Source organism: Falco rusticolus, chromosome 9 (assembly GCF_015220075.1).
Source record: "Falco rusticolus isolate bFalRus1 chromosome 9, bFalRus1.pri, whole genome shotgun sequence".
Classification (NCBI taxonomy): domain Eukaryota; kingdom Metazoa; phylum Chordata; class Aves; order Falconiformes; family Falconidae; genus Falco; species Falco rusticolus.
This window is the reverse complement of record NC_051195.1, coordinates 19,957,726-19,980,043: the sequence shown is the minus strand read 5'-3', so window position 1 is coordinate 19,980,043 and position 22,318 is coordinate 19,957,726. Positions and strand designations below refer to the sequence as shown.

The following is a 22,318-nucleotide window of genomic DNA, read 5'->3' as shown; positions in this document are numbered from 1 at the left end:
ATGGCTTGGTCCAGCACAGCATGGTGTGCTCCAGCATGACCACAGCAGCGTGGCTTGGTCCAGCACAGCATGGTGTGGTCCGGCATGGCCACAGCAGCATGGCTTGGTCCAGCACAGCATGGCGTGGTCCAGCATGGCCACAGCAGTATGGTGTGGCTTCATCCATCATGGCCACAATGGTACGGTGTGGCCATGGTTGAGCACAGCATGGTGTGGTCCAGCCAAGGGCTGCATGGTTCATGGTGTGGCTAAGCGTGGTGCAGGACAGCCCATTTGCGCACGTGCTCCCCAACTGCTCCCCGCTCCCTCCCTGGCCCCATGCTGTGTCTGAGGCTGGGTAAAGGGGGTGCTGGCAGGGCATGGGCCCATGGTGCCAGGGGGCTCAGCTGGTGGCCCCCTCTGCCCCTCATCCAGGAAGGCACTGCTGGGGGAAGTGGAGGAGCCAAGGCAGGGACATGGCATCAGTAGGACACGCCTTTATTTCGGTGACTCATGGCTCATGACGTGGCGAATCCCCGTTCCCCATCCCAGAAGCCCTTGGACCAGAGGTGCCTGGTGGCCACAGCTGCTCAGCCATCCCAGGCAGGGACACCGGTGTGGCGTGGTGCCAGCAGCCCTGACTCGGAGGCGGGCAGGGAGTCGCTGGCCCGCGCCTGGGTGAAGACGCGGTTGTGGGTGCCAAAAAGGATCCCACGGCTGTGGTTTCTGGGGGTGTAGGGCCCACGGTGGCGATGGTGATGGCAGTGGGGTGAGCAGATGGGAGCCCTGAAGGCCTCCTGGAAGCCCCGTCGGAAGTTCTCATTGAAGTACCCATAGATGATAGGGTTGGCGCTGCTGTTAAAGAAGGCCAACCAGTGGGCAAAGGGGAAGACGTAGACAGTGACCAGGCGGAGCTGGCCCTCACTCAGCTGACCGTAATCCGTCAGCAGCATCAGCGTCCAGAGGGGCAGCCAGGAGAGGGTGAAGAAGAGGGCAACAATGATGAGCATGTTGATGACCTTGGCCTTCCTCCAGGAGACTCTCCTCCCCTCTGGATCCTCTTGGCCACGGGCAGGTGCCACCGACTTGAAGAGCTTGAAGGCAATGCGGGCATACATGATGACAATGAGGGTGAGAGGGGCCACGTAGATGTGGGAGAAGAGGACAGTGGTGTAGATCTTCCTCATCCCTGTCTCGGGCCAGGCCTCCCAACAGGAGTAGAGGGGGTAGGAGTTGTTATAGGCATCCACCATGAAGTGGTGCTCCTCCCTGGTGACGGTCAGGGTGATGGCGGCGGGGCACATGATGAGCAGGGCCAGCACCCAGATGACAGCAATGGTGAGCAGGGCTTTCTTCAGCGTCAGCTTCTGCCGGAACGGGTGGACAATGCAACGAAACCTGTGGGAGGGCAGATGGTTGTGGCTTTGGGCACCTGCTGGGATGTCCCAGGGGAAGGAGGGCAGCCAGGAGCCAGGGGTGGGAAGGGAGGATAAGGTGGATTGCTCTCTACATATGGCTTTTGGCAGCAGAGATCCCAGGCTGGCATCTCTCCAGATTTGGTGTTGTCAGCCCAAGGTGGGGAAGGACACCTTGCTGGGATACCTCATAGACAGCTTTGTGGTCCTCCTGGAGAGCTGGGACACACTGCTGGTGTCCCCAGGAGCTTTCCCATGATGGAAACCACACAGGACACCTGAACACACTGGAGGTGGCTTGCTCCCCATGTCCCCACGTGCCTGTGCCAACATACCTCTCCACAGCGATGGCCACCAGTGTGAAAACGGAGGCGGAGACAGACATACCCTGCACCAGGCCGCTCATTTTGCACGTGGTGTTGTCAAAGGGCCAACCTGCGAGGGGACACCGCAGAGGTTGTAGGTGCCTTTGGCTCGGCTGGGTCCATCAGCAGCTCCCTCTAGATGTCCCCATCCACCATGTTGTTACTAGGGGATGCTAAATCCTGCTTCTAAGGAGGGGGCTGCATTTTTGGCTCATACAGAGATGGCCTTTAGCAGTACAGATGTTTGGAGGAAAAACCCCAAATTGGTAAAAAAGATACATATTACACTTCCTAGAAACTCAAGGAGCACAGTGGTTGGCATTTCTCCTACCCTTATGTAGGGCTTGAGCTGTTATCATGGGGACCAGCCTTGGGATCCTCAGTCAGAAGGGCTTTCTTCTTGTTTCTTGACCCCAATACTAAGGCGTTGGCAACAGATAAATTGCACCTCGTAAAAAATAAATACAGACTCTGCCCTGCGCCCTGGCTACTGCTGCAGGTGAACTCCACCAACTACGCCAATGTTGCCTTTTATCTTTGGAAAGGTCAATGGGCAGAGCTGAGCCAGCATGTGAGAAGATAAGTGCAAGAAGAAGAGGGTTTTTTTCAGTGTTGCTTGATGGAGAATGGCTGAACTTTACAAATAAAGCAGCGCTAAGGTCATACTTATTTTGCAAAAAATGTCAAAAAACAACAACAAAAAAAAACACTTAAAAAAAAAAAGACTTTTCCCCCTAAAATAGCATCTCTAAATGAAGTGATACATTTCATCAGGTGTGGTTGAGTGGCCACCACCTGCCCTCCTCATCCTCAGCAAAAGAATCACCCATGGGGCAGCAGGTGGGTGATGTTCCCCACCACTTTCTCTCCCCTCTTTGTGTCTCATCCCTCCACTGCCCTGCTCACCCGTGATGAGGTTGTCCACCAAGGTGGTGGGCATGCAGAAGATGCCCACCAGCAGGTCGCTGATGGCTAGGTTGAGGATGAACATGTTGGTGACTGTCCGCATCTGGCGGTTCTTTACCACAATGAAGCATACCAGAATGTTGCCGATCACACACATGAGGAAGATGAAGGTGTAGGCCAGGATGAACATGGCAGCCACAGGGGAGGAGTGCTGGTAGTATGCCAGGAAGGTGTAGTTTTCCCTCAGGAGGTGGATGTCACTTGCTGTGGAGTTGGACCAGCTGCCATTGGAAGGGCCTGGGGAAGGGAAGGCAGGAAAGTGAAGCTGGGAGAGAATGAAGCAATTATTCCCTTCATTTCTTAATGCTCTCAGAGGTGGGTTTTCATACTTATACCAGTGCCCAGCCTGACTGGGGTGTGTCCTGCTGGGATCATCTCAGTGCCTCAAGTCCCCTCCTCCTCAGGTTACACAGCCCAAGGTACTGCAGCACCTTGGCTGATAATTTTGTATCATTATTATTTTATATAATTATTAGTTTATATCATATTTTTGATGATGAATTAAAGCAGCCCAGAAGACATCCTGTTCTCACGGGATTTTGTTGGGGGATGATGCAAGGAAGAGAAATCCATGTCCCGATACCGCAATGCTCCAGCCATGTGGGAGCTGTATCCATGTGGTCCCCAGCACAGCCAGCCTGGGAGCATCCCTGCTCCCAGGTGTGTGCTGCTGTTTCTCCTTGCACCTCTGAGATCTGCAATTTTAGATCCCCTAAAATACCCCAGTCACAGTGCCCAAGAGAGACAGGCTGGGGCAGACAAGAGCCTGCTGTTCCCTTACATATAAAGCAATAGTTGTACATAATTATGATCATTATCTGGGACCCAGAGAGCTTCTGATGGAGCAGGGAATGGCATTTTTGGCTACGGATTTAACAGGGGGAGCAGATCTATGCAGCAACCCCCCTTGGGTTTCCCCAGCTTTACACAGGCAGGGACGCGGGATGATGCTGGGTGCAGGCAGGAGCTGCCTGCAGTGGTGACGGGACCTAGCGCAAACCTAGGCTGCAATGTTAAGACAAGAAAAGGCATATTTTTGCTTTAAGGCTCAGCTTGCAGGTCAGCCCTGCTCTGAGAAAGCACTGCAAAGCCGCTGCATAATGGGCAGCTGTATCATCCCCCACCCCTGTGCTGGTTCTCAGCTCACCAGCCAAGATGCTTTTCCCAGCTGCTGGGACCACTGGCTTCCCTGAGGCTCTGGTGTGCAGGGAAGCCCTGCCTGGTCTCTATAACCTTGTCCTGGGTGCAGGATTTGGGCAACATGCTTCCAGTGGGGCTTCAGAAAGGCATGGGGTGTGGGTTTGCAGCACCAGCACGGGAGAAGGAGCCTCTTGGAGAGAAGCAAAGAAGCATCAGGGCTGCTGGGGCAAGATGGTCTGGCTGGTCAGCATCAGATGCACCTGCATGAACTGGCTTTGTTAGCAGAAATGATAGCAAAGACTGTAATGACATTGCCCGAAACCTGCGGTATCAAGCCCAAAACTTTGCTGGACTTCATCTCTTTGGGCTGCAGTGTCTTGCAGCATTAGCTGGAGGTGGGTATCCTATGGATGAGGAATCACAGGTGGTTTTAAAAGCAAGGTGGAAGACAAGGAAAGCAAATTAAAGGGCTGCCAAGTGCCTGGGTGGGTGCTGGGTGGATGGAGACATCCATCCTGACATCTCGGATGCAGTGACAAGGGGACAGGGGTGCACCAGCGGGGTGGCAATGGGCCACCCCCTTCCCTGCCTGGCTGTGGGAAACCACCACAGGGAAAGGCTGTGCTGGTGGAATACGGGTCTGGTGGAGGCTGGACATCTTCCTTTTTGGATAAAATAAAATAAATCAGGTCTCGGTACTCACCTTCACCGGCCCGGCCTGGTTCCGGGGGCTGCATCGCCGGCATGCGGGCGGGAGGGGGGTGTCTGCCGCCGGGGGAGGGGGGGGAATTTGTCCCCGTCCCTCCCCCGGTCCCCCCCGCCCGGGACTGAGCCCGGTGCCCGTACGGCGGTGCCGGTGCCGCCGCGCCGGTTGCGGCTGGTCGCCGGCTGCAGCGAGAGGAGGGAGCAGCGGGGGGACAGCCTCCTATCGCCATGGATACCGGGGTACCCGCACGTACCCCCCCGCCTGAGGCAGCGAGGGGGGGGGCAGCCTACCGGAGGCGAGGAGAGAGCCGGGGCAGATGTGGTCCCTGGGGACGGTCGGGGTCTGTGTCCCCGTTGCCACCCCCGAGGTTCCCATGCTGATGATGGCACTCGGTGCCACTCTCTCCTCCGACTGCTGGCCGGTGCCCCCAGCAGCACTCCTTCCTGTCCCAGGGGGGAAAAATGCTGCGAACCCCAACACAAGCGGGGAGACCTCCGTCCTCCACCCCATGTAAATCAACCACACGGTGGGGAAAAGCAGCACAGTCCTTAGGGATGCTGGTCCTGGCCCAAAGCTGCTCCGCTCCCAGTGCTTCCAGCTGCCCTGTTCCCAGTGACTCCAGCTCCTCCATCATTGCCAACATCAATAAACCCCCCCTTACCATGGTCTTTTACCAAAGTTTAGTTTTGGCATGTCTGGAAGTCAAATATTTACAGGATTAACTATTCCTGGCTGCCCCCAGCCAGCCCACACCACTGGGAAGCATTTGTCCCCTAAAAATATGAAGGGACAAACACGGGAGATGTTTAAACAAGCAGTTTTGAGATAATGCTGCAGTTTCTCCCAGGAGTGTTTTTGCAGGCAGCCAGCTGCGAAGGGGCACCGGCGTGCTTGGCAGTAGCCTCCCTGGCATGCAGGAACCACTCTCTCTGGGCCATATCCAGAGCTCCACAGCCCATTTCTTCCTGGGAGTGGGAGCAGCATGTCTTGAAGACCCACAGCACCCAGGAGGTGGATGCACGCTTCTGGGGACACCCATGGGGTGAGCAGCTTGTGGGAACCCACTGGTACTGAGACACTTTGATTTCCATGGTGAAAAACCATAGGGAAAATTCCAATTTCCCCAGAAAAAAAATTCCCTGGAAAAATCCAGGGAAATACTCCTCAGGTCTAGGCAGAATCCATCTGGAGGCTTCAGCCTGAGCTGCAGCAAGCCGCTGTAGGGTTGTGCAAAGGGGCTTCTTCAAGGAAAAGACTGATAATTCAAATTTAAGCAAATAAGAAAAAAAACATGTAAGAGGAAAACATTTAATCGGGCACTTGGCACACTGCCATGTCAGCAACTCCAGCAGGAACCCTTACAGCCACTGTCCCAGCCCCAGCTGCTCCCCATCACCAGCCAGGTGGGAGGGATGTAGCCAAACATCCAACCCTCAGTTTTACCCAAACCTTGCACCACATTCATTGTGGCTCCCCTGCCTCCCCAAAACACACAGTGGGAGATTCCTTGGCTCAGAAGCTGACAAAGCCATCCCTTTGGAGGAGCCCTGCTGCTTGCTTTTTATTAAGGAAAAAAAGAGGGACTGGCTGCCTCACTGCACATTTCAGACGTGCAGAAATAGCGGCATAGCAGGGACCGACCTAAATCAAACCACTCTTGCAGGCAGTTGCCCATTGTGAGAGCTTGCCCAGGCACCCCGAGACCTTCTCAGGCTTTGGGGACAGGCTCCTCTGGTGACAGCAGCAGGTCGAAGGGGACGAGGGGCCGGACCAGCAGCCGCACCTCAGGGTTGACAGGGTTTGCCCGCAGGTTGAGGCTCCGCAGTGATGCCATGGAGGCCAGCTTCTCCACTGGCACCTCTGCAAGAGAGAGCACCGAGGTGAGTGTCCATCCTGGTGGGGAATTCAGAGCAGAGTGGGTGAAAGCGTGGGTTGATGGGCAGCCTGGAGCAAACCCTGCTCCCACCAATCTCTGGGCATTTACCAAAACAGAAACATAATAAAAGATCAAATTATATGACTACTCAAGCAAATGTCTTTGCGAGGTGCAAACACCACTATATTACATGTGGACACTGCCCTCCAGTTCTCCCAGTCCTAAAAAGAAACCCCTGCTGGGGTGCTGAATCCGTATGCAAAGACTTATTACCTTATTTTATCCCCGTGTTGCAATGCCCAGGAGCACTCACCAGGCTAATGGGAGAGCACATGCTCTTTGCCCTTGTTGGACAGGCTGCAAAATGGCTCTCAGCCATTCCTGGGCACCCTCCTATTTTGCATTTCCATGAATTTGGATGTTTTCCTTTAGGCAGGGTTTCTAGAGGAAACCCTTTTTGCATTAAAAAAAGGTGCAAGTCTCATGGATAGTCCTTATGTGAATCCACTGAGAGCAAAGGAACAAGACCGATACAAAAATCTAACCATTAAGATCATTAAAATATGATAGATTTAGCTTTTTGTTGCAAATAACAATATTTTGGGCATGAGAAGCCCACCTGCCTGAGTTTACAAAAAATGGTTTCTTTTTAATGGGGCCACCAAAATGACGGGAGTCTTTCATATCCCCAGCTCTGATTTCTTCTGCCAATACTTGGAGCAGAAATGCAGTGTTGTAATTATAGCTGGGCAGGTGATTATGCAATTTTAAAACCATGAAACAATTTATGTTGGAAAAAAACACTCAAATACCTTGATGGTGCTTTTTTTCCCCTCCTCCAGAGAGTGGTGGAGTTTTCTGTACTACACATCTCTTAGCAGTGCATCTTTGTCATCAGGCTGAACTTCACATGGATTTTTTTTGTAGTGGATTTGTTCACCACCACTTCCCCATAATTTTGTTGGGTTTTTTTTCCTTTGATGCACAAATACTTTTTTTTTTTATTAGATCTTCCTGTTTAGTGATCTTCTAAGGATATACAGAGTGATAAACCCCCACTTTGCATAAACGTAGTTAGTTAAGAAAAATATTTTAGGGAACAGAATGGGAAAAGCCCAACTCTGCAGCTTGGTTTGAGGTAGGGAGCAGTGACTCACTCCGGCATGAAGCAACAGGCAAGGCATGCAGTGCAGCCTGCAGCTATACGGCCCTACCGTGGGAGTCTCAAACTCCTCTCTAAGCAACCCAAAGTATCACTTGCTGGCTCCCCAGTGGATAAGGCACTTGCATTTGAGCCTGAATTATTCATACTGGCTTCACCGGTTAAGCAAAAACGGGCTTTTTCATAATGAAAGCAAACAGCAGTTTTCTCAGATCAGAATATGATAATAAGTGAGTGAAAAACCTAGCTCCTTCAGAAGAAAGGGCAGCCAAGGCATCAGGAGACATTCAATGAGATGGATATGAAAGGGCTGCCAAGGCATCTGAGGAGCTGGGTAGTGAACACTCATAGCCCCAACAGTCTCACAGCCACATGCAGGTGCAAACTGGGGGAGAAGGACCCTGCTCAGCTCAGTGGAGCTGATTCCTGTCACCTTTTGGCATTACCTACATCCTTTGGTGGCTGCCAGCCTTCTCCAAAGCTGCTCTGCAGCTATTAACAAAGATACATTTTCCATGCCATTATCCCAAATTAAGAGTGGTTCTCCCTGATGCTCAGGACAAAATTAGCCAGTTTCCCCCAGCAGTGACCTGCCCAGCTTTGAGAGTGGTCTACAGCATCCCCCTTGCTGTCTCAACATCTTCTTCATTAAGCCATTAATCAAGGAATAAAAGAAACTGAAGCTTCAGATACCAAAAAGTCCCCAGGGACTGGGGAGTTGAAAATGCTGGTTTGATATAACCCTAATTAGCAGGGAAAGAGTTAATATAACTGACATTGATATATACACAATTACACTCCAGAGTTAAGAGCTTATTGAGATGAAAAGGGCAGATGATGGCACTAAACATCTTTCAGAGCCCACAGGCTCCAGGCAGGCATTAATTAGTCTCCTTTTACTCCCATTTCCCTTTAGCTGGAAAACATTGCCTACAACATTCAGTATGTCTTGGAAGGTGACTCAGTCCTCTTCTAACAGGTGCTTCTAAAACTGTTTTGCAGCCCTGCTATGAGCTCTTTCAGCATCACTAAGAAGGCAGAGGAAGATAAGCAGGACCAGCAGTGGTACATGACTGTAGCAGCACCATAAACCAGATGATCTCCAAGCTTTGTGCCAATAGAACAAGCAACAGCCCTTTCCCAGCCTCTATCTCCCACCCATGGTCTACAAAGCATCTGTTTGCCTTCTGGTCTTTTATCTGGAGCCAGGTCCTCACCTTGTTAGTGGGCTAAGTGGGGCAACCTGGGTCCCAGACTACAAAAGGCAGCAAAATATGGCTTCTGCTCTCTTCTGTGCTGTTGGGGTAACTCTTTCCTGTGTTGGGCTAGTTGGAGGCATGTAGGTATCACTGCTGAGGAGCAGCACCAAGATTAACTTCCAGATGCCTTAACAGCTTTTTCAAGAATATTTTGGTTGCTTCTTGTAAGATCTGGCTGCCAAGACACAGTCCTCAGCTAGCTGAAACAGGAGAGAAAAAAAGATGGTGCCATCTCCTACGCTCTTGCTACCATGCTGCTGTGTGAGAGGCTCAAATCCTATTTGACTAGTAAGGAAAAACAAAACTTGAGACAATTGAATTCAAGCTGATGGACTCTTAATTTTCCTTCCCCTGTTAGCCAGGCTGTTGTGGAAGGAAAAGGTGCATATATAAATACCAGCTCATAAACAATACGTAAAACAGTATTGGTATATAAATATACATACATTTTTATATATGTATAAATGCAAACTCCTGTGCAAAGGAGCCTGGGAGGTATTTGGGAAGGGCTGGCAGGAGCAACGTGTTAGCCCAGGCTTCTGTTTGCCTTGGAAAAATAGGCTGCAACACCCCTGGCTTTCTAATCGCTGCTGCTTCCCTTTCTAGAAAATGCGTAAAACAGGTTAATCTTACCCATTTCTGCAGCCAGACAGCATTGTGTTCATTACTAAGGTAAGTCCCTGAAACATTTCAGCTTGTAATTGTTAATGTCTATCCTCTCATTAGTTTTCCTGAGTCTGATAACAGCAGCCAAGGGGAGCGTTGTAGGAGGTGACCAAGCCTGGCAGCTGGGTTTTCTAGCCACCTCTCCCCCAGGATTAATCCAGCTGGGTACAACCCTCGATGCATCCTTGCCTCCCTGCATTTGGGCAGGGGAAAAAAGCAACAAAAAGCTGCATTCCCTTCTCACAGCAGCCTGCTTCCACAAAATGAGTGGAAAATATGGTGTTTGGAGACCAGGTCTGATAGAAATCAGCCAATTAAGCTCAAAAAGTGATGGAGGGAACTAAGAGAGACAGCTCTCTCTCTGGGAGGTAGGAGAGAAAAAAGGGGTGAGGAAAACCCATGTCTTTCACTGGCTGTCATGGAAGCAGTACTTAATGTCTCATGTTTCTACAGGCATGGCCAGGGAGCAGCTGATGCTGTTAATAAAACTCATGTTGCAGGGAGCAGCTTTCCCAGCAGCAGCTGAAGCCATCCCAGATAAAACGGCAAAATTGAGTGGACTCAATATTCACCTCCCCAGGGATCTGCATGGGCTGTGGGATGCTCCAGCCTGGGCTCTTTCAAAGCTCACTCCTAAATAAATCCCCTTTTATCTATGTGCAACAGCTGCCCCTTTTGCCCAGCTCTTGGGGACTCCAGGGGCTTCAGCTTTGCGCATGAAAGATTTTCCTCCCACTTCAGGGTTGAGGGATGAGTGGTTCTTTCCATCCCTCTAATTTCTTTTTTTTAAGGGGATTTTGTAGTGTAGCAGCTCCTATTTGCTTTGGGAAATGTTCAGGTGGGCTTGTGCCCTTGCTTTGCCTAGCAGCAAACATTTCAGCCCAGCATCCTTCAGGCTGGGTTCTGCAGTCAGGTTAATTTTTTTATGAAACCTGGCGATTTTGAGTTACAGCTAGAGCTGCCTTTGAAAGCTATATCCCAGTCTGGTGAATAGGGTGGACTGAATAGGGCTTGATTCCCCCTATGCCTGCAACAGCTTTGCCCCAGAAGGGAGCACAAGCATTAGCAAAAGCAAGTGGCTAACAAGGCTCTGTCTATTTAGCATCTCCCTTGCGCACCCGTGTGCCCTTGCCCCTGTCAAATTCATGCTCCTTCTGCTGGGTCACTAAGCCATCCCGCAGCCTGGCTGAATCTGCTGGGGGTGATGGACCACAAGCAAAGCTTCAAGCCAGCATCTCTCCCTGCCCAGGGATGTGGATTAGCATCACCTCCAGTGGGATAAGGTCCCTCTCACCTGTGATCTCATTCTCTTCCAGGTCGATGGTCTCCAGGGTGGTGACCGAGGCCAGGTGCTCTGGGAAATGCCGAAACCTGTTACGGGAGAGGTTGATGGCCCGGAGGTGCAGCAGGGAGGTGATTTCCTCAGGCAGGCGGTGTAGGTAGTTGCCTGCCAGGTTGAGCTCTGCAGTTTTGGAGGAGAGAGGTGGTGGGATGGTGTGGGTAAAAAATGGGAAAATAATTAATGCATAGCTTAATTTACAACCTCTGTCCCCCATGGGCTGTCACATCCAATAATGGGATTCCAACTCTAAAAATGAGTGTTTTTTCTCATCTCCATTGTTTGCCATCATACTTTTGCCTGCTGCAAAATACTGCTTTTAGGAATTATACATTTCTTGGCTTCCTCAGCCTTTCCTAATGAAACCTCTGCAACATTTTGCAAGCAGGTGCTGCAGGCATAAGCAGTATTTCTTAGTGAAGTTGATGCAATTCCCCTCTCACCAATGGATGTTTGTCATGGCTTAAGGCTAGTTTTCTATCTTCATATGCCTGAACCCCTTCTGAGGCATAAACAGTGGTGGAAGAAATGCATTTATATGTGAAAAAGATCTATTCTATGGAGTTTAACCCCTGTGATGCTTTCCTCCCTGGAAATGAGCTCCTGTGGGGCCAGGAGCAGCACTCTTGCATAAAAGGCCATTAGCTGTGGGAACAACAACCCAAATCCTGCTGTCCCAGGGCCCTTCTCCAGTGACACAGGGCTTTCTGCTCTATAAATACCTATGCATGCTGCCCTGCCCCTGCTAATACCTGGTATTTATAGGTCCTGCCTTATTCAGACTGGTGCAGGGCCCAGGGCATCTCTCCTCTGCAACAGCCTTGCTGAGGCCCAGCAGGCTCGTCACTGGAGTGATTTGTTCACTAGTGGAGCAAAGCCCTTGTTGGGAAATAAGACCTTCCCCCTAAAACCCCCAGGGCTCCTGTACTGTCTAGAAAATGAAAATTGATTTCCTTTGCTCAACATGTTTCTTTTCTCTAGCTGAGGGGAGTTTTCATGGATGATGCTCCAGCACAACATGGGAAATCTCCCCAGACACCCACCACAGCAGTACTCATGCAGTACACTGTATGAGCAAAATACTAGCTTTTAAAAGCTGCCAGAGCCCACAGTGCTGCTGCAGGCAGGCAAAGCCCCAGTGCAGTCACCAGCGTTCAAAACCATGGTGCTGGATGCTCTGAATGTTTGCATTACTATGTTCTAGCACACGGGTCCTCAAACTTTTTAAACAGGGGGCCGGCGCGCAGATGAAGTGGCAGGCAGTCATCTGCGGCTGCTTGGTTCCCCCCCCCCAGCCCCCGGCGGGGGGGTTCTGTAAATACCAGGGGTCGGATTGAGGACCCTGGGGGGCCGTATCTGGCCCGCGGGCTGTAGTTTGAGGATCCCTGTTCTAGCAGATTAGCTTCTGGCTGCTTTTGCTGGGCTCCACTGGGACATGTCCCCATGGCACCAGCCATGCACTGATGACTGTCCCCATCTCCTGCAGCAGATGGAGTGAGCAACTGTTGCTGTCTCATGATTGGGACTAATTAGCCAGTAGCAAGCCAGCATGCCTTCTTGCAGCCTGAAATGCCCCATCTCCACTGTGCCCCATTATGCCCAGGCTGCCTTTCCTGTTCTCTTTCATCCCCAGCTCCATCCTTGGAAGGAGCTGGAGGAGGATCATGAGTGACCCTGCAGCAGCCTGGCCAATGCTGAAAGTGGCTGTAAGGTGGCAGGGCATGCGTTGGGGAGGGTGGGTGGGAGCAAAACCAGTGCCCCCTTCCTCAAGGGTAAAGAAAAATGGATTCTGGGGGTTCTGAACTAGTGCCTGGAATGAGGTGCAAGTGTGGAGGAGCAAAAACTGTGATGGGGAAACTGTGGTGCTGTGCCCTCTCTGCAGTAACCTAGGGTTTTTTTTTCTGGGCCCTGGGGGTTTGGAAGTGGCTGTTGCAAACAGTGGGGCTGTCCTTTACCTCTCAGCTGGTTGAAGGTGGTGACGAATCGGCTGGTGAGGGACTTCAGCTCGTTGTTTGCCAGGGAGATGCAGTGAATCCCCTCAGTGACGCTCCTCATGGCTTTGTAGATGCCGATGGGGAAGGTCATCAGCTTGCAGTTAGCCAGATCTGCCCCCAGAGAGACCCAGGCACCTTATAATGCACCCAGCTGGGATGGAGCAATGCTTTCCATCTGGTTTTCCGTCCCTTCATGTTTGATTTGCCTGTCTGGGTGCTGCCACCCATGGATGCTGTAATGTCCCCTGCCATACTCCTCTGTTGCAGGGACCTTTGCAGTCACCTCCAAGTACAAGTAGTTTGTCCCCCTTAGATGATGCTAAGGCTGTTCTGCTTTAGCTGCATTCAGCCCTAAATCACATTGCAAATATTTCCATGCTGCAGTGTCCTTTTGGAAACCCTCAGCCAGCCTGTCCATATCTAAAAACTTCAGTAACCCCTCTCCTGCATGTCACTGACTCCCTAGGGATGGTCAAGCAGTGCAGGGATGTCTCATCCATTGCTGATCGGGATAAGGGTGGAGCAGGGCTTTCCCTGGGTATGCTCCCGGCTGGATTTCTCATGGTCATGGGTGCTTGCCCCATGGGAAAGGGAAAAGAATTTGTCCATGCCTCTCACCTGCTGGCATTTTTGCTTTGCTCTGAGCTGTTTCTGTTTCCCCCCCCCAGGACATGCTGGGGGGTGGAAACCCTGAATCCTGGCCCGGTGATGCTCTGCTGCCTGCCCCCTCCCCAAAGCCATGGTGGGGGCTGCACCAGCTCAGCCCTCTCTGCTGATCTCAGTCAGGAGGATGTCAAGGGGCTGAGCGATGAAGCTCTGGCTCTCCATGCATGCTGCTTTGTACCCCGGGGCTGGGAATCCAGCATGAACAAAAATGAGTTGCTTTCATCTCTCTCTTTTTGATGAACTGCATGAGTCTCTGATATTTGCTAGAAACAGGCAAAACTGCAGGAACCCCCAAATCTAACAAGGTGATATGGGGAAAAGCCTGGTTCCTGTTATCGCTCGCAAGGAGGGACTGTATCCCTGGGGCATGTCCCATGGGATTATGTGCCATTGCTGGGAACCCATTCAAACTTTGAGGGGCCTGGGGAGACTTTCCCTTCCCCAGGACTGCAGGAGCCTCGGGTGCAGCACCCAGAGGGGAGGCCAACAGCTTTTTTTAGACTGTGGCAGCAAAAAATAGAGCCCTGCTCCCAGACACATGATCCTCCTCCAGGCCCCAAGCGGGAGCTGAGCCGGAGCGCCAGGCTTACCCAGGGAATCCGTTTTGTTCTCCACCGTGTCGTTCACCTTTCTGGCCACCCGCGCTACTGCCTCACCCATCCTCTTGTGCAGGCGGGCGCCCGGTCCCGCCGGGGGTGTGCTGTGGCTGGGGGGATCCACGGCTGCGGGAGGAAACCAGCAGCTCCAGCCTCTCGGGAGAGGGATGCTAAAAATAACTGGTGGGATCAGCGTTCCCAGGGGAGGGAGGCAGTGCTGGGCTTGGCATGACCCTCTGGGTATGAGAGTCCCAGCTTTTGAGGATGGTGTGCTTGGGGTATGGGGATGCACCTCCATTCCTGGTTTGGGACAGAGGGATGCATCCCCTTTCCTGATCATCTGGGGCTGGCATGGCCCTCAGAGTACAGGAATCCCAATTTTCTGGGTTGGTACTTTGGGATATGGGGGTGCGTCCCCTTTCCTGATCATCTCGGGGTGGTGTAGCCCTTGGGGTGTGGGAATTGCAACTTTTTGGGCTGGTACCTTTGGGATATGGAGTGTGTCCCCTTTCCTGGTGACCTTGACCAGCTCGGCTCAGTCAAAATGTTTTGGCGGAAGGCGCCCTGGCCACGACGACACGGGTGCGCGGGCGGTCCCGGCGGAAGGCTGGACACCTTCCCACCCACCCCGCAACCCCAAAAACGCTCTTCCCACGCCGGGAGTCGAACCCGGGCCGCCTGGGTGAAAGCCAGGAATCCTCACCGCTAGACCACGTGGGAGGGCGCGGGCAGCGCTGCCCGCCCCCGCGCCTGCCCCCTGCCGGCGGCGGCCGGAGCGCGGTTGCGCGGCGGCTGCGGGGGGGCGAGGGGAGGCGGGGGGGCGGCGCCCGCTCCGCGCCGCCTCCGCGGGGACAATAGCGCGGGGCCATGTCGTCCGCCGGCGGCCGCCAGCCCAGCCAGAGCCGGGCCATCCCCACCCGCACCGTGGCCCTCAGCGACGCGGAGCAGCTGCCCCCGGACTACTGCACCACCCCCGGCGGCACCCTCTTCTCCACCACGCCGGGAGGTAAGCGCGGGGGCAGCCGGGGCCTGCGGGGCGGCGGCCCCGCCGGGGGAGCGCTCCCGCCGCCTCTCTGAGCGCCGCCTATCGCGCCTGTATATCGCGTACAGGGAGCGCCTGCCGCTGGTGTCCATAAGGCGAGCGCCTGGAGCAGGGCTTGTTGCTTTTCCGGGGTGCAACGGGGGCGCGGAGGGTCCCGCCGGGCTGGCAGGCGGCCCCCGGTGCGGGGTGGCAGGCGGCCCCGGCGGGACGCGGCCGGTGGGGGTCGACGCCCGGCGAGGTGTCGGTGTTGAGGGGTGGGGGGCTCTGCCCCGGCCCGCTTGGACACCCCGGGGTTGGAGCATCCCTCGTCCCTGGCCGGGGGAGGGGACGCGGGATGCCCCGCGGTGCGCTCCCACCCTGCCGGGGTTTGCTGGGCTCGCGGCGGGCGCCCCGGGGCAGCGGCTACCCGGTGCTGCCGGGGGTGTTTGTCCAGGGCCGAATTATCACCCACCGGAGGCCCTTGGCCCGGGTGCCCATTCAGCCTGGAGACTCCTGCCAACCCGTGCTGCCGGGCCGGAGCCCCCCACCCTCCTCTCATCCCCCCTGCAGGTACCCGCATCATCTACGACCGCAAGTTCCTGCTGGACCGCCGCAACTCCCCCATGGCCCAGACCCCACCTTGTCACCTCCCCAATATTCCCGGTGTCACCAGCCCCAGCTCGGCCGGCGAGGAACCCAAAGCGGACACCAACAACCTGAACCACCAGGAGGGGAAGCCATCCATGGGTAAGGGACCCCCGGTGTGGGGTGGGGGGATTTGGGGTGGGGGGTGGTCCCCCTAACGCATCTCACCTTGACTCTCACCAGGGGACGACGCTCAGTTCGAGATGGATATCTGAGCGGGAACCACGGAGAGGCAGCAACTCCCCAGACCTGTGCACACCCCATTTGGCTTAGCAGGATCCGTCCCAGCGACGCGGAGGCGACAGCGGACCCCGCCGGTGTCCCCCTCCCTGCTCGCTTCCCCCCCTCTTTCCGGGGAGCTCAGCTCTGGCTTCTCCCACTTTGTGGGTGACTGGTCCCAGCCTGTGCCAGATGGAGCATCCCTTCTGGATCCGGCCCTATTCCTCCTTCTCCTTCTCTGCCCACTGACAGCCTGATTTCTACCAGGCTTCTTTTTAAAACATCCCTTTGCCTCTTCTGCTGCCTCGTGGCCCCCCCCCCCTCCAAAACCCCTCCTCCCGTTACCCCAAAACTTCCCATTGCCAGCAGCTTGGCAGTCTGGAGCTGTGTCACCCCCTTTGCCCCTTCTCCTGAAAAATTTGGGCAGCCTCTTAGGAGGAGGGGGAAAGCATCGCTTCTAAAACCGAGTGTCTGTTTGCACCCCCAGGACCTGCTGGCATTCAGTGGAGGACAGTGTTGGCAGCCTGTTCCCTTTGGTGCTTGTGGGGTCCAAGTTAGTCCCCAACAGCGTTGGGCAGCATGCCCACATCTCTCTCCTACCTGGATTTCTTCCGTCATGGCCCTTCAACAGGGGGCTGTGTCCCCAGCCCACCAGCCAGGACTCAAAGCAACATAGCCATATGTTACAAAAAAGCCCTTGATTTTATTTTTTTTTGGTACTAAAAAGGGGCACTTTACCAGCAATGCTTCTTTTTTCAGGCTGGGGACAAGCGCCTCTGGGAAAGTGCTTTCTAGTGCTTTTTTCTTTTTTTTTTAAACACCCCACACACACCCTTTAAAATGTGAATAATACAGGAGCTAAATCCCTTGGCGCCATTGGATGTCTCAGGAATAACTAGGCGCCCAGGGGGCTTGCGGGCACTCACTGGTGAGACACCGCAGGGATGCAGTGCAGTGGCCAGGGCACTCCAGTTGCAGGGTGCCAGCATCGGTGCCATCCTCTGCTTGCTTTTCATGCCAGGGCTTCCCCTGGCCAGGTCGTGCTGCCATGGATAAAGAGTTTCCGTGCCAACGTCCCCACCGCAGGTGGCTTTGCTGGCCTGGCACACCATGGCCATCCTGCCTGTGCCTGGCATCTTGAAACCCCCCAGAGATGGGATTTATTTTTTTCTCTTGGTGCGACTCTTGCCTTGAAGAGCAGTGTTAGGTGAGGGCATGCGTGGCAGGGGACACTGCGGCAGTGCCGTGCTGTGCCCCCTGAACCAGCCAGACCCGCCCTTTGTTTTTTAACTGCTTGTTGGGAGCTATCAACAGCTTTGCAACCTTCTCAAGTGCCATTTTATCAGCCACCACCCGAGTGCCTGCTCCATCCATCTTCCCTCCCTCCCCAGGGTTGTCTCTGCCCTGGTACTCAGCCGTGGGGACTCATTGCCTGCTGGGACTGTGGCTCTGGTGTGTGCCAGGGATGGGTACGTCCCACACCGGCATTCGTGCTGCAGGCTTTGTGCACTTTCCGTCCAATAATTTATTTCTCTAGGTGTGTTTGGTGTGGGTCGGCATGGTGGCTGGTTGCGAGCTCCCATCTTCCAGCTGCTTTTCTTGCAAGGGGGGATGCCGCTCGTTTTGGGGGAAAAAAGCAAAAAACCTAAGGGAATGGGAGGTCTCTTCCATGCTTTCCCTTGCATGGGTCACGCTTGGTGGGATGTGACATGGACATGTAGCCGGCCATAATAGGCGCACGAGTGAGTGAGTGCAAGTAGAAATATGTATATGCGTGTGGGTGGGTGGTGATAAGACACACACAAATATATATATTATATATAAATAAATATATTTTCCTTAAAGCAAAGATCCTAGGAGGTCTGTTAGGCCCTCGGATCGAGGGAGCGGCAGGGGCAGGGGCAAGGACATTCTTTGCAGAGTGGGGATGGCCACCGTGGATGCAGGGACCCAGCACCCTCGGCACAGCCACTCGTTTTGGGAAACCTGCTCTCCAAGCCAGAAAAAAAATAAAATAGAAAGTATCTGAGGACAACTTAACTTATGGACAGGAGCTGGAGGGAAACCACTTTTTTTTTCTAAATGCCCCCTTTTCCAATCGCCTTTCGTCTCCGTTCCCCATCCCAGCGACTTTCTCCTGGTGTTTTTTTTTATAACTGGGCTCGGGGCTGAAGAGCAGAGAGGGAGTGCCTGGCCTCGCCGGGGCAGCTCCTCCGCTAGTCAGGGTATAGATTTGGGTTTTTTTACCGTCTCTTCAGGCAGGTGTTCGGGAGGAGAAAAGCTCTCGCCAGTGGTTGCTGTTACAATGAGATCAATAAAGATCTTGGTTCTATTAAATCGAGGTGCTGCAGGTTTCTTCTGACGGTGACTCGGGCTGCAGGGGGGATTTTTTCCCTTCCCTATGGAGCAAATGTGGGTCAACTCTCCTTTCTTTGTATTTTAAGGGGGGGGTGGGGGTGGTGTTCCCCTGTCCCAATTTCTTTAGGTGAGTTGCTTTCCAGATTTCCAATTTGGGAAAATGGGATCCCAGCCGAGGACAGTAAATCAGGAGTGAGCTCCCACCTCTAGCCAGGTGGAACTCGGTGTACAGAGAGCAGGGGAGTGTCAAACCCAGAATCAACAGCCCAGGGTTAAGGCGGGACCCGATTGCAAAATTTCATGTACAGCAAAATCTGATCTTACCACAGTACATGTACTCGTGTACAAAACTGCTGCAAATTGGTCATTTATCCTGCACCACCAGGTGCTAAAGCCTATATAGACCTGGGCATCAAACTGGAGAGGTGCCAAAGAAAGTCCTGCTTAGGATGTGTCCAGGCCAGACTCCAAACGTGCAAAGCAACCCCCGAATTTAAGCCAAGCTTAAATGGCAAACCCCCAGCAATTTCCCATGTTGCTAGTAAATGCATGTTTGCACCAGCCCGGGGGTACTCCCACCCTGGTGACCCCTTCTAGCTGAAGCTGAAAGGAGCTCACACCAGTACACAGCGCCCTTCCCTGCCTTGTGAGTGCTGGGCAAGTTCCTGAAATATCAGCTGGGCAGCTAAGGCCATCATGTAAACTGTTTCTTAGCAGCCCCCACCCAGTCTCATCCTTGAGGGCTTCCCGTGACCAGGAGCACGTTTAAGCCCAGTCCCTGGCCTGGCTGCATCCCTCAGCCTGTGCTGTAGACTTGGCTGCCCCATCTGTTGCTCCTGGAGGTACCTGGCTCAGGCTCATGCCCTTGGAGGGGACTGTGCTGATGCAGGTGTGTTGCCACAAATTGTCCTGGTCCAGGACAATTGTAATTTTAGTAACATGTATGTATTAAGTTTTAAAGCAAGTAGCTGCAAAGTCAGCCTTTTTTTATACCATCTGCTTGGTATGTGGGGGCTGTGAGCAGCGGAAACCTTTTCCCCCCTAGTAGGAAGGGTGCTGTGGGATGGGTGGGAGCAGGGCATCCCCTCCTGCTGGCTGCAACAGCCGGATTCTGGGGTCCCACAATTTTTGTGGGTGTCAGCAAACTACCAGCAACCCAGCCCTATGCGCATCACTTAGGGATGCAGACTCCACGCATGAAATATCACAGCAGCATGCCGCATTCCCAAACCACCCACAGCTGCTGAGGTCCCACGGGCGAAGCTGGGGGGGCAGTGCCAAGGGTGCCACTGACCTGGGTTTGGGGGTACCCAAAGGTATCCGGGGTGGTCCTGCCGTGACCTCCCATGGATGTGGGCACATATTGCAGCAGCAGTGCCCCTGCTCTGCTAGGAGTCTGGCTTAGGGCTGTCACGTCACACTGTTACCCAGGTTATTATTAAAGTATTATTATTAAATTGTTTTTATTACTATACTCTTGCTTCTTGCGCTCCTCTGCAGACTGAGTTAAAAAGTGGAATGTAGGAGCAGGGGTGGAGAAGGCAGTGAGGAAATCCTGCTTCTTCGGAGCAGGCACCGCTGCTAGTGCAGAGCATCTGTGTTGCGCTGCTGCTCCGTCCTGCATATTCTCCCCAGATTCTGGCTCTGTGCCCGAATTCTCTGTTAAGGGGTGCCTAGAGCCTGGCGGGGCAAAAAAATCCAGCGGAAAGATGTGTTGCTTGGAAATGGACAGCAAGGCTTTTTAAAAAATAAAAGAAAATAAAAATAAGTCATTTTTCCTTCCACCACTGCATGGGAGCAGTGTATCATGGGTTGCTCTTTTTTTAATTCTGAAACGTTAGTGAATTTGAAGCGTGTGTATGGAGGGGAGGAGCAAAATTAAAAAAAAAAAGCTGATGAGGCATTTGGGAGCTTCCCTGTTCTGGATTTGGCTTTGCCCATGCGATGTCAAGCTTAGGGGAGTGACAACTGTTTTCCTCCTGAATTTTTGGGTGCTTTTTTTTTTTTAATCCTGGCTTCCAAAGCCCCTCCAGTGAGGTGTGTGTGCGTGGGGTGCCCTGGCTTTCCATGTGCTCCTCAGGGCAGGGGCAGTTTCTAGATGCTGATTTGGGAGCTAAAATTAGAAAATTAAAAATAAGAAATTGGTAAAATTTCAACCTAGGACTGAAGCTCTTAATTGTTAGCGAGCTGTAAATGAACTGAACCAGGGTAATTTCACATGCAGCAGAGTGAATGAAACTTTGGTTGGATTTGTAGCTCTTGATTTGAGTTTTAAACTGGAGTAGTTGCCGTCTGCATGTGTGACTGCTGGGCTCTGCCCGGTGGCGTTCAATTGTAAAATTCAGCAGAGCAGCTCAGGAAAGGGCATTTTGGCTAAGCCAAAGGCCGGGAGCCTGGCTAGTATCTAGGATCCTGATTAACAAACTTTCCAGCCCTGCTTTCCAGCTGTTACCATTTTCGGACTGCCTCCAGGCTCCGTTTACATTCCTGGCCCTCCTTCCCAGCACCGGTGAATGTGTTAATGCTGTTTTTCTCTTTTTCCTTCATCCTGTTGGTGTCCTATAAACATTTATTTGGCAGTGCCTCACGGAGCAGTGCGGCGGCCATGGATGGTGCTGGGTGCAAGCAAGACTGTTAGAGCTGGGGTGTTGAGGGTCTCTGAGGGAGATGAGGCTGGGGTCCTCCTCCTAGATGGAACCCTCTGAGGGCTCAGAGTTCAACCCAAATGAAATGGGGGAAGGCAGCTAGGAGTAGAAGGAATTGGGGTTTTATGGATTAGCTCAAATAGCATCTTTGCCACAGTGGAATAAGTGCAATGCCTGTTGGCATCAAGGGAAGACTGAAGTCATCTCATGGCTTTCTTCTGTGCTGTGACTGAAACCAGCAGAAGATGAGCAGAGCTTGATGCTGGACCAGCAGAGCCATTGCAAGAGCCCACCACGGTGCCTTTATGTACTGGGGAGCTGCTGGGGGGGCAGCAGCCTTATTTTCCCAAGTGCCTGACTGGCCCAGTCAAGGAGGGATTGCTCTGAGAGGGGGACTGGAGTTACCCTGATATTTCAGAAGTTGCCTCCAGGTCTACACCCTCTCCATCATGCCCTGAAAGCCTCACACAAGACCAAGCGTGGAGGCTCTGCAGATGGCTTGCTCAGGCCAGGCAGTGTTTGGGTCTGTGAAAGGGGTGCTATGTATCCAGCTCTGCTTAGAGCAGCTGCTTCCCGCCCTACCTGTGGTGAAGAGCCCTGGGACCTGGCTGTCCAACAATACCGGGGAGAGGAGATGAACAGGGGCTGGGCAGGGTAGGGGGGGTGTCCATCACCAGCAGGCTGCAAGGAGGCTTAAAGTTAACAGATTCCTCTGTTCAGGTCTCAGCCTGCTTTTAACACTTGTGCTGAGTGCTTGCAGAAGCTAGTGCTGGACCTTTACTTTCCCTGTGTGAGTTTCGGGGAGCAGTCCCCCTTGGCATGGTAAAGCAGGGGAGCAGGGGCTCCCTGCAGGCATTTCACACCTAGCCTGGATCCAGTAGCATCCCTCACTCTGGCCTCCACTGCACGCATCCCTCCCTCCTCTTCCATTTCTGCAAAGGGCTTTGTGGCTTTGAGAGGTGCAGGAGGTGCCTTGACGTTGCCAAAACTGCTGTTGTCCTTCTGAACCTGGCTGGGGTGGTGGCATCTGCTAGGCTACTGTCTGTCCCAGGGGGCTGACGCCAGGAAGGGATGTGAAGGATCAGCGTGGCTTCGAGATGCTGTGTGCTGGGAGTCCCTGAGGGGATGGGTGCAGTGGCTTCTGTGTGCCAGGGGGTCCCCAAAGGGATGGGTGCTGTGGCTGGGGTGTTCTGTGTGCCAGGGGGTCCCCAAGGGGATGGGCGCTGTGGCTGGTGGATGGAATATGCCATGGAGCCCCTGAGAGCACGGGCGGTGGGTGCCAGGGGGTCCCCAAGGGGATG

General features: G+C 53.5%; 3 protein-coding genes and 1 non-coding gene across 4 annotated transcripts; 1 reads left to right on the top strand and 3 right to left on the bottom strand.

Moving 5' to 3' along the window:
* Positions 1-461: 461 nt before the first annotated feature.
* NPFFR1 (neuropeptide FF receptor 1) lies at positions 462-5,214 on the bottom strand. Its single transcript, XM_037400532.1, has 4 exons — positions 4,569-5,214; positions 2,666-2,962; positions 1,730-1,829; positions 462-1,377 (listed from the first exon to the last, which is right to left on the bottom strand). Exons 1-4 carry the CDS (start codon positions 4,798-4,800, stop codon positions 570-572), a joined length of 1,437 nt encoding a protein of 478 aa, XP_037256429.1. The 5' UTR covers positions 4,801-5,214; the 3' UTR covers positions 462-569.
* A 629-nt stretch (positions 5,215-5,843) lies between these two features.
* Positions 5,844-14,299, bottom strand: LRRC20 (leucine rich repeat containing 20). Its single transcript, XM_037400534.1, has 4 exons — positions 14,124-14,299; positions 12,829-12,978; positions 10,829-10,996; positions 5,844-6,431 (listed from the first exon to the last, which is right to left on the bottom strand). Exons 1-4 carry the CDS (start codon positions 14,191-14,193, stop codon positions 6,280-6,282), a joined length of 540 nt encoding a protein of 179 aa, XP_037256431.1. The 5' UTR covers positions 14,194-14,299; the 3' UTR covers positions 5,844-6,279.
* A 478-nt stretch (positions 14,300-14,777) lies between these two features.
* On the bottom strand, positions 14,778-14,849 carry TRNAE-UUC. The gene has a single exon. It is a non-coding gene; the product is annotated as a tRNA-Glu (tRNA).
* Positions 14,850-14,948: 99 nt separating this feature from the next.
* Positions 14,949-18,351, top strand: EIF4EBP2 (eukaryotic translation initiation factor 4E binding protein 2). Its single transcript, XM_037400533.1, has 3 exons — positions 14,949-15,135; positions 15,721-15,897; positions 15,979-18,351. Exons 1-3 carry the CDS (start codon positions 14,997-14,999, stop codon positions 16,008-16,010), a joined length of 348 nt encoding a protein of 115 aa, XP_037256430.1. The 5' UTR covers positions 14,949-14,996; the 3' UTR covers positions 16,011-18,351.
* The last annotated feature ends 3,967 nt before the right edge of the window (positions 18,352-22,318 follow it).

Bases quoted from the DNA above. Each gene is read 5' to 3' on its own strand.
- NPFFR1 (XM_037400532.1), bottom strand. From the start codon at position 4,800: ATGGCGATAGGAGGCTGTCCCCCCGCTGCTCCCTCCTCTCGCTGCAGC. The intron at 2,963-4,568 runs GTGAGTACCGAG...TCCCTTCCCCAG, and splicing joins ACCAGGCCGGGCCGGTGAAG to GCCCTTCCAATGGCAGCTGG. The intron at 1,830-2,665 runs GTGAGCAGGGCA...GTCCCCTCGCAG, and splicing joins GGTGGACAACCTCATCACGG to GTTGGCCCTTTGACAACACC.
- LRRC20 (XM_037400534.1), bottom strand. From the start codon at position 14,193: ATGGGTGAGGCAGTAGCGCGGGTGGCCAGAAAGGTGAACGACACGGTG. The intron at 12,979-14,123 runs GTAAGCCTGGCG...CTCTGGGGGCAG, and splicing joins GAACAAAACGGATTCCCTGG to ATCTGGCTAACTGCAAGCTG. The intron at 6,432-10,828 runs GTGAGAGGGACC...TCTCTCTTGCAG, and splicing joins GGAAGAGAATGAGATCACAG to AGGTGCCAGTGGAGAAGCTG.
- EIF4EBP2 (XM_037400533.1), top strand. From the start codon at position 14,997: ATGTCGTCCGCCGGCGGCCGCCAGCCCAGCCAGAGCCGGGCCATCCCC. The intron at 15,136-15,720 runs GTAAGCGCGGGG...TCCCCCCTGCAG, and splicing joins CTTCTCCACCACGCCGGGAG to GTACCCGCATCATCTACGAC. The intron at 15,898-15,978 runs GTAAGGGACCCC...GACTCTCACCAG, and splicing joins GGAGGGGAAGCCATCCATGG to GGGACGACGCTCAGTTCGAG.